A 10,964-nucleotide genomic window follows, 5' to 3' on the forward strand; every position below is an offset into this window, starting at 1 on the left:
GGACTGTTCCTTCTCAAAAAATAAATTGATATGTACTAGCACGGTGTTTTACTGTTTTTTAATAGGTAAGGTCACTCAAGACTATAAATAGACACTTTAATCTGAACAAGCATGTGTGCACTCAGAAAGTAATGAGTGTTTTAGCCTTAGTCAGTACAATGGGACTAAAGGTCATCCTAAAGGAGAATATTCCCTTTTTGTTTCTGAATATATATATATGATCATCAAAAATATATATACATTTATTTTTATTAATTATTGATTGTGCAACAAAACATTTTTGTGTGTGTGTGAGAGAGAGAGAGAGAAAAATCTGAAATGAGATTGTTTTCATTAAAAATGATATAAATATAATGGCAGTGAGGAAGGAGGGGGCTTATTTTTATTTATTTTTTTCGAATACTTGCTGCAGTAGTAAAATACTGCCCAATATTATCAAATTATTGTATCATGACATTGTTATTTCAATATCTTTTTTGAAAACTGTGTTGAGGAAAGTGGCCTTGTGGTGTTTGTTGCTACAGTAATTTGTGAGAATGTTGTATTATATCTTTATTTTCCTGAGCAAGCATTTCTCTCTTTTTTTTACATATATGGCTTTATATAACATATAACATATGTACAATATTAAATATGTACAAAAATACATGATTCATGACAATAGCGGGTCATTGGAAAGTCAGAGCAGTTCATGACGTTTTTTAACAAGCATTTATGATGAAATTGTCTGTACTCTGTATAGTTTGCTTTTGCAGTTTTATGTCACTACACTAATGCCAGAAAAATCTAAATAAATTAGATTTTCTTACGTAAGAATACTTTGTTGAGAATAAAATGTAAACAAACATGTGTTGACAGAGAAATAGAAATAAATTACTACAAATATGGTTGTATAAAGTAATTTTCAGCTTTGCTGTTGGCATGCTAAACCAGAATATAGTGTATCCTCCTGATGGTTCTCCCTCTTCACTCTTGAGTGTTTGGTGGAGATTTGGACAGTAGCGTAAGTCATTTCCCTGTTCTAAAAGAGAGAGAGAAAAAACTGTTTTAATCTTTAAAACAGTTTTATTAAAAAGTTTATCAAATTTCTCATTATGGATGCTTTATCAATGGCTTTAAGTCTGTTTCTATCTTTTTTTTAATTACCTTATTTATTGACAAATCATCTTCATCGGTAGTTTGTATCTGCTGAGATTTTCTCCCTGTTATAAACAGAGATGTAATAGTTTGAGAATTCCGAGGATAGATAAAAAGTAAACTAATATTAAAACTAATATTACAGTTAATTTGATTAAGAAAAAAATTAATTACATTCATATTAATGCTTACCACATTTCCTCAAACAACAAAGTAGAATATTGATGGTAAAACTTATTGCCAGTATTGCTGCAAGCCCGACTTGAATGTAAAATAGTATATTTTGATTCTCAAAGGTGTCTAAAAAAAATTAAATAAAAAAAGTGAATAAATGACACAGGCATTTTGGAAAATGATAAAACAAAACTAAATAAAATTTAATCTCCAAATATATATATATATATAGAGAGAGAGAGAGAGAGAGAGAGAGAGAGAGAGAGAGAGAGAGAGAGAGAGAGTTCAGATGCAAAAGCCTCTAAATACTATCTGAAATTTTCTTCTAAAATTAGCATTTTTATCAGGCTTCTATATTGATGTTCAGTTATTTCACTTTAATTGCATAGAAAAGGACCTTTACATTGCCAATAGAGTAAAATTACTGAACCCAAACATAGGAGCCTGGTAAAAATGCTCAGATGGCACTTTGAGGCTTTTGCACCTGAACTCTTCATATATATATATATATATATATATATACTGTATATCCATGATTAGTCACATTGTCAATATTGTATTAAAATTTCAATAGGTGACCTGAAATTATATTATTTTTATTTTTATTCAGCATTGTAGAAGAATATATATTTAAAAGTGACCTGAATTTATAATATTTACTTATCTGTTTTTTAGTCATCAATTTTTTTGCAAGACATTATTGTCTGCCGTACAACTCTACCAAAATGTATTTTCAAAATCTTTCCAAATACAAGTACAAAGACATAATAAAATGCTCACACTTACCAGGATTGAGTTTAGAACCTTTTCCAAATAAAGCCTCCCCACATGTGGCCAGTGCACAGTAAATTCCCGTTTGTGAGGAGCTGAACTGTTTCTTTGGGAGGTTGTACTCACAGGTCGGTGAAAGACAGTCAGCTTCAGAGCTTCTTACACATCCATCACTTGTGTTTCCATGAACATAAATCAATCCTGGAGGAGATTCTCCTGATCCATGTTTGAACCAGTAGAGACGATTTTCACCTCCACCACTCACTAACTCATTTTGGATTGAACATTGCAGAGGCACATTTACCTCTGATTTAACAAGTTCAATCTTGGGCAACTTTAGACTTGTGGGTTTGCTGATTTCTGCTCCTAGAATGGATGATGTTTTGTATTTTTCCCCCATAATCATTATAAACACTTTAACATGAAGGTGACATGCACTGACTTACCTTTAATAACCAGATGAGTACCATTTCCAAATTCAATTATATTAGAGAAAGAGAAAGCACAATAGTATGAGCCTGAATCTGATTGTAAGGCATTCACAATTGTCAGATTATAACTGTCAGTCCCTCTTATAGCATCAAAATGATTGCTGTTAAATTCATCATGAAATTGACTTTTTGATGAATGGAGAAGTGAGGAAGCAATGAGACGTGGTTCTTCTCCAGTGACTTGCTTGTACCATGATGCCATACTTAATTGTTTTGTTTTAATGAAGCAGGACAAAACCACAGGATCTCCTTCATATACTGATACAACTGGGTGCAGTTGTATAATGTCTCCATATATTGCCTTAACTGCTAAAAGATTACAAACAATGCTTAAATACTGATGATCCTTACAAAAGCATTGCCATTATTTGTTAAATTTATGTCAATATTATTGAAATGACACTTACAGATTTCATACAAGACGAAGATCATCACACAAACTTTTCTGTCCATTTTATCGTCATCCAGATCATTCTGTGCTCAGGCTAAAAAAAAGCATCTCACACAGAGTTAACTGTTATATACACTTATACCTTAAGATCACATGGTTCTGTTAGTCAGCAAATCATCACCCATTTCCTGAACTTGACACAGTTTTATGTGCAGTGCTTCCAACCCACACAAATATTTCTGTAGGCAAAAAAGATTGATCCTTGTAGAATATTCCTGGATGAAGTATTTACCTTTTTCCCCCAAAAAGTGCATTTTATTTTTATTTTGTTTTCAGCCTAAAATTATTGATTAAAATTAAATGATTATTTATTTTCATTTAATTTTCAAGTATCCACATTTTACTATTAAATATAGTTACAAGTACATACTATATGGACAAATAAAGTTAAATTGGGCAAGATTTAATTGTCATCCTCTAACAAATGTTTATTATTTTTTGAATATTAATAGTTTGATTCAGGCCATATGTAAATTAAAATGTACTGTAACCTTTGACACAGAAAATCCCTGTCCATGGTCCTGAAATTACACAACTCTTGGATGTTGTGCTGATTTGCAACCACAAAAAGCAATATCATATTTTGATGCACCATATTTAGTGTTCTAATTAATAAATGAAATGTGATATTATTATAATGCACATCACATTCATTATGATCATCTTTGATTAGCTTCCATGAATGGGCCAATGTTGATATTTCCTTCATCACCTTCTCTCCATTCTGCAGTTGTACTAATCATTAATAAACGCAATTTGTATTTGTATTTTTTAAATACAGTATACTACATTTTTCTGTTGTATTATATTTTTAAATATTTAATTAGTCTGTGAATTTAATCAATTTTATTATTTAACTTAGCTATTGATGAACCACAGGTGAAGTATGGGATTTTTTCAATGTTAAAGTACTTTTTAAAATACATGTAGCATAATAAATATGTTTAAATCTCTTATAACAGTTCGTGTAACGTTAAGCAACTTTAACTTAACATTAAGCTATTAGTAGGTTATTTTGAAACACTGGCCCTCTATGGTGCTATCAAAACTTTACTGTGTTTTGTGAGCATTACGATGTAGCTCGACACAGCAATGTTAATTTAACCGATGGTGTGAGTTTAAGATGCGATTACCTGTTTGTCTGAACACGAAACCGCATGAGAGGTATTTTTGCAATTTGGAAATTATATATTGCATATATCTGGAAATTATATATTGCATATATCTGGAAATGATATATTAAATATCTTTAAATTAAAACCCTTTACTCATGCAAATTTTTGTAATTCATGTCTATTTTTGGCCTGCCATAGGCAGACATATCACAAGTTCATCTAAGCTATAATTTACACAAACAATGAGCTGATAATCATGCATATCAGAAGGTGAGGTTAGTGTGTATGAGCAGGTTATATTGTATTTTTATATTGTAACTGTAAAGCTTTGTTTAACTAGAGCAGTGTCCTGTAACAACAAATGTAACACTTTAAATCAAAGGTCTTTGAAGTTCAGTCTCAGGCGTGATGCATTGTCTAAGAAGCTGTAAATGCATGTGACTGCTTTTGACACCTTTTTTTTTAGCAACATCAGTCGCTGTGTGGAAACTTTTGACCACTAAGATTGAGATCTACTGAAGGCTGAAGGGTGCTTGATCTTTCCATTCTGTTTTCACTTTCATGCACGGACCACAAACACAACACTGAGACCGACAGTCTGCACTGTGGCCTCATAAATTAGGTTGCTGGTCTGTTTGCTCTGTTTTCCACTGTAATGCTAAATAACACATAATAATAATAATAATAATATTAAAATGTAACATTCTTACCCATTTGTCAGATGTTATAAATACATACATATATATTAACTATGATATATATTATATTTCATACACATAATACATATATTACCTCATTGAAGATAGTTTGTAACTTTCAGCGTCAATGGTGTGATAAAATAGAAACTGTCTTGTCTTTTTTTCCATTGCTATATAAAGCAGAACCTATTTCTATTGAAGCGGCAAAAAAATGGTAACAAAACAACCACAAAATATCAAGCCCTTACAATCAATTTTATATCTGTTGTGTAACATTCTAACTTGGATGCGTTAGTTTGCTCTTCCTGCTCAGTTCTTCCTGTTTTCAGCAGCAGGGGGAGCAGAATAAGTATAAGTGAGAAGAAATGTTAACATTTACATTAACATTTAATTGATGAACTATGATGAAATGTATGCACTGCACATATTTTATTTTGTATTTAACCCTTGTGCTATGCTAGAAATTCTTTACTTAAGTTGGTTTTCTGTTCACACAGCCCCGGCTTGTATGTCATTTTATCTCGGATTCGATCTTTTTGCCAGTTTCTTTTCTTTGAATTTATTTTAATTAGCAATTATATTTCTTTTTGGAACTGATTGGTCATAGCCTTCATTGATCTGATCTTATGCACATCAGTTTTTGAGTAAAAATAAGCATAATTTGTGAGTAATTTTGGCAAAATTCACTTAAAAACTTGTATGAGCTCAGATCATTGAGGCCTAAGACCAATTGTGCTAATTTAATTACATTTTTGTGCTAACTTGTGCTAATTGAAAGAAAACAAGCTGATAAAAAGATTGAGTTCAATATTTTGTAATAATATTTTAAAATGAAAGATTTACAAGCAATTTGTTGTAGGCCTGTAATTTTTACTGAGAACAGTAACAAGCAAAGTCTTAGTCCAATGTTATAACTTTAACTAGTATTTTCAAGAAAAAGACCAGAACACAACATGAGGGGTAAACAACTCAAATACATAGTTTGTGGTTTAACTTGTATAAAAATACACACTTATATACACACGCAGGAATGTCTTTAGTGATATGTAACAAGTAAAACTGTCCAGTAAGATCTCAGAGACTTCTTGTAATTCTTTTTTTTTTTTAAGTAGGGCGGGCTATTTGTGTTTTTGGTAATGGAAAGGGATGTGAAGACAAAGGTTGGCGTAAGTATTTTTTTTTGTGGTTTTGATGCAGCAAGTGTTGAGGAAGAAAAATAAATGGGTCTTGTGTTGTGGGTGGAAACAACTTAAACCATGATGTATGTTCATGCTCACACTGAGAGCAAAGGTGTTGATCCATTTTACTTTGTTTATTTTCTTAGGTGTTTTATTTTCATTTATATATGTTTGTATGTTTGCATTTTTGTTTTATTTGTAACATACTATAATTGTATGTGTGTGTTTATTTCACAGGGACAATTCAAAATAACATTATTGCAGCAATTGCTCTATATATTTCTAGTACAGAAATAATAAATATAACAACCAACAAACTAAAAATCTAAAATTCATACACACAGTAATACAAAATATGTGACCCTGGACCATAAAACCAGTCTTAAGTAGCATGGTTATGTTTGTAGCAATAGCCAAAAATATATTGTATGGGCCAAAATTATCTATTTTTCTTTTATGCCAAAAATCATTAGGATATTAAGTAAAGATCACGTTCCATGAAGATATTTTGTAAATTTCCTACCATAAATATATTAAAACTTAATTTTTGATTAGTAATATGCATTGCTAAGAACTTAATTTGGACAACTTTAAAGATGATTTTCTCAATATTTTTATTTATTTTGTTTTTGAACCCTCAGATTGCAGATTTTCAATCTCGGCCAAACATTGTCCTATCCTAACAAACCATACATCAATGGAAAGCTTATTTATTCATCTTTCAGGTGGTTTAATCTCAATTTTCAAAACATTTACCCTTACGACTGCTTTTATGGTTCAGGGACACATGTGTAAAAAAATTACAAATAACCAATTATGTAAAATAATTGTACCCTAAATAAAATAATGATCACAAGATTTATTCCGTTTAAGCCTAAATTATTCTGGATTAATCAAATGATGTATTTTGATCAAAGTTGTAAGCATACAGTACAAGATACAAAGCTGATCCGCTGATGTTCACCTCAGCAGTTTCTACTCTACACTAAGCAGTTTCTTCCTGTCACTCACTCACAGGATATGATGTCATTCACTCACTCAGCCCCTCTTTTAGTTTGACTCACATGTTTAACCTGACTAGATTTCTCTTACTTTCATTCTGTACTTTAATTTAATGAAGAGATTTTCCTGGTGGGAGTCATGTTTTCTTCTGTCTCTGACTTTAATCTTGAAAAGAGCTTGTGCCACAGAGTGAGGAGGGAGAGAGTGGGCTGAGTAGGTGTAAAATAGGCCAAAGTTATTGCAGACAGCCTTATGCATGTTGAATGGGAGAAGAATGTCTAAAGCTCTTTTGTGTAGTTTGAGCAATTGATTAAATCTTACCACAGAACAGGTGTGTAAACTGGGCTAAATTTCTGTGGCACAACATTGTGGTTTGTGATGTTGATCTTATAAAATGTTAATCAGATCCTGTTACCATTCACATTCAAAATAAATAAAATCTAGCACAAATTTGTGTTTTTATCAACGAATATGTTGCAATGGTATATGAAAATGAAATACACAGAGCTTGGGGGTCTGTTTCTGTTTTCTGGAAAAAATAAGACAAACATGGCATATTGCTCAAATAACACTTTACTCACATACAGTACAATATCAACACTAAAGCACATTGACACAGATGTCTGTGGTTATTTACAGAATAAATCTGAATGTAAACCTATAAGTTCCATATTTATTTAGAACATAACATAACAATTATGATTTATCACAATGTATTCAAAGTGGCTCTGGTTAGCAAACAATATTAGCAACTATGCATATACATTACAATACAGAGTTTTTTAATTTCAGTCCAGAGTATTCTGTATGTCTTTGCCTCTTTTCTCGCTGCTGTCTTGTGCTTTGCTTTGTGAATTTTAAGGCAGCATAATTCAAATCAGAGGTCCTGTGGTACTAAAATAAAAAAACATATATTAATAAACATTTTCATTAAGGTATGCACATCATCTACACCACCTTTGTCTAAACACTTGACATTTAACATATCATTTTTTCAATGAAATACAAACCTGTACACTTGACACTATATCATCTGTAGCATAAACTTGCTGAGATGTGCTGCCTGTTATAAGATAAAATAGATGATTTTTATATATAATAGATTATATAATATAATATATATAATATATAATATAATACATAAATAGATTAAAAGGAATTGTGTTCATTTTATTCCATAAATATTACATGAATGATCTGAATAATACAAAACACTGCATATTTTTCATCTTAATGTATTTTATATGACGTATTATATACATAAATACATTAAAGTTAGCTGTTACCTTTCGAAAAGTAGAATATTACTGATATATACTGATAGAATATTACTGAAGCTTATGGTCAGCAGTGCTGCAAGGCTAAACAGAATGTAGATCTTCATGTGTTGGCCTTTATGTTCATCTGAAAAAGTAACAAATAACTTGAATGCACCACATGCTGTGTCCCTGAACTACATGCAGTGTGCAATTAAAGAAGCATGCGATTTGCATCAACAACGATATGTTTAATTTCAATGACACTTTATGCACGCTACAGTATTCTGTGTTATATACAGTGTAATATGTCAAAAATAGACAGGTTTTGTCTTATCAAAAAGTGACATGGAATTAAGTCATTCTGAGTCGTTGCCCATTAAATGGCTGCTTAGGATGTATATAACTTGTTATAAGTTGTTTTTAACACACTTACCATCAGAAGCCAGATTAATTCCATGTCCAAATAAAATTTCCCGACATGTGACCACAGCACAGTAGTACGTCCCAGCATCAGAAGGCTTGATGTTTCCCATAGAAAGACTGTAGACACAGCTCTTGGTAGGCGAAACAGTCACTAAGCTGTTTTTACAGCTTCCTTGAGTGTAAATGATTCCTGAATGAGATTTTCCTGTGCCATGTCTGAACCAGTAGACTTTCTGCTCACCTCCACAACTCTCTTGTTCATTTTGGATTGTACATTGTAGAGTCACATTTCCATCTGATGATGTTATACCAGGATGAAGCTGCTGCAGAATATGAATCTTGTTGGATTTAGAACCTAATGCAATGAATTTAAGACTGTAAAATTGTACTTATTTCAGAAAAGGTTAATCGAAATGTTTACCACTCACCTCGAAGCGCTAGATTATAGTTCCTGCTCCAAAGCAGACAATGTTAGAAAAAGAAACAGCACAATAATATGTGGCTGAATCGGATTGTACAGTTCTTTTAATAGTCAGATTAAAGCAGCCAATCCCTGCATCTACTTTAAAGCGTTTTGACTTTTTAAAATCATCACAAAGTACACTATCTTGAGTCCGGTGATATGAAGAGGCTACAAGAACAGGTCTTTCTCCCAGAGTCTGTTTGAACCACATAACTCTATTCAGTTGGTCTTTTGGGTGAAAGCAGTGAAATGTCACATCATCACCCACTTGAACTGCTACATTTTCCATCTGCAGAATACTTCTAGAATATTGCATTGCTGTAAAATAATGTGCAGACATATAGGCGACAAAGTGAAAAGTAAAGAAAGCTCTATAAAACTTATGAAACCATTGCTATTGTAGTTTTGGGGAAGTCGTGGCCTAATGGTTAGCGAGTCGGACTCGTAATCGAAAGGTTGCGAGTTCGAGCCCCCGGCCGGCAGGAATTGTAGGTGGGGGGAGGGAATGTCCAGCGCTCTCTCCACCCTCAATACCACGACTGAGGTGCCCTTGAGCAAGGCACCGAACCCCCAATTGCTCCCCGGGCGCTGCAGCATGGCTGCCCACTGCTCCGGGTGTGTGTTCACGGTGTGTGTGTGTGTGTGTGTGTGTGCATTTGTTCACTACTCACTGCTGTGTGTGTGCACTTGGATGGGTTAAACGCAGAGCACCAATTTCGAGTATGGGTCACCATGCTTGACAATACGTCACGACGACGACGACTTGTACTTACTTGGTTTATAAAAGAGAACACATACAATGAAGAGAATGACATACATTTTCAAATGACCTTCAATGCTCAACCTTAGATTCTGTGAAACATTTCCTCTGCTCTGAGGGGAAGCACTATAGATAGCATCATTGCATTGGCTCTCCGAGCTTACAAGTCCTTGCCCATTTCCTTGTTCAACTTGTGCTTCTAACAGACGTGTTCAATTTTCATATAATCTTTAATGTTTTGTAAAGTATTATATTTATATCCCGATTATACGCAGTGCGTATAATCTTATTCGGATCCTTATTCTGGGGACGAATGGAAAACAGCTTTCTCTACGATCACTGGACACTATGAATATCGAGTGATGCCCTTCATCCTAGCCAACAGTCGTTTATCAATGACGTCTTCAGAGACATGCTCAACAGGAATGTTATTGTTTACATTGATGTTATTCTGGTCTATTCAGAATCCCTCGAAAAACATATCCAGGATGTCAGGGCAATTCTCAAACGCCTCATTGAACATCAACTTTACGCCAAAGCTGAAAAGTGCAAGTTTCATGTGACTTCTCTTTCATTTCTGGGCTACATGATAAGCCGTGAGGGGGTAGCTATGGATGAGAACAAGGTAAATGCAGTTGTGAATTGGCCACTACCATCCACAGTCAAGAGGTTGCAACATTTTCTGGGATTTGCCAACTTCTATCGCCGATTTATCAGAGGATTCAGTTCAGTCGCTGCTAAAAATCATTACATCAGTGGTGCAAAAAAAAAAGGAAACAAGATCTACATGGAATTTCTTAGGGGAAACTGCTTGGCTTCTAGATCAAGATTTGGACTAAAAACTCACGATTTTAAACCTTTGAGAGACATTATATTATAAATTGATAATGAGTTATGAAACAACTACTGTGTTCAAATATTCATATAAATCCAAATGACATCTTTCTACTGGGATACTATATGTACTGTAAATCTTTATATAAAAGCTTTTGAATTATTATTGATGAAAGAATATTATGTAAGTGACTTTAGAAGAGCATAA

General features: G+C 33.0%; 1 protein-coding gene across 2 annotated transcripts; it reads right to left on the minus strand.

The window, feature by feature from the left end:
- Positions 1 to 541: 541 nt before the first annotated feature.
- On the minus strand, positions 542 to 3,075 carry nitr5 (novel immune-type receptor 5). Of its 2 annotated transcripts, none has more exons than XM_079435017.1 (6): positions 2,981 to 3,075; positions 2,529 to 2,882; positions 2,098 to 2,448; positions 1,330 to 1,437; positions 1,147 to 1,202; positions 542 to 1,021 (listed from the first exon to the last, which is right to left on the minus strand). In XM_079435017.1, exons 1-6 carry the CDS (start codon positions 3,024 to 3,026, stop codon positions 905 to 907), a joined length of 1,032 nt encoding a protein of 343 aa, XP_079291143.1. In that variant the 5' UTR covers positions 3,027 to 3,075; the 3' UTR covers positions 542 to 904. The 2 variants fall into 2 exon arrangements, with proteins under 2 accessions (XP_079291143.1, XP_079291144.1); XM_079435018.1 differs by having other exon boundaries at positions 548 to 1,021; positions 2,529 to 2,879.
- Between the last annotated feature and the right edge of the window lie 7,889 nt (positions 3,076 to 10,964).

This window comes from Barbus barbus (assembly GCF_936440315.1).
Source record: "Barbus barbus genome assembly, chromosome: 1".
Lineage (NCBI taxonomy): Eukaryota > Metazoa > Chordata > Actinopteri > Cypriniformes > Cyprinidae > Barbus > Barbus barbus.

Bases quoted from the DNA above. Each gene is read 5' to 3' on its own strand.
- nitr5 (XM_079435017.1), bottom strand. From the start codon at position 3,026: ATGGACAGAAAAGTTTGTGTGATGATCTTCGTCTTGTATGAAATCT. The intron at 2,883-2,980 runs GTAAGTGTCATT...GTAATCTTTTAG, and splicing joins CTTCGTCTTGTATGAAATCT to CAGTTAAGGCAATATATGGA. The intron at 2,449-2,528 runs GTAAGTCAGTGC...CATCCATTCTAG, and splicing joins TACTCATCTGGTTATTAAAG to GAGCAGAAATCAGCAAACCC.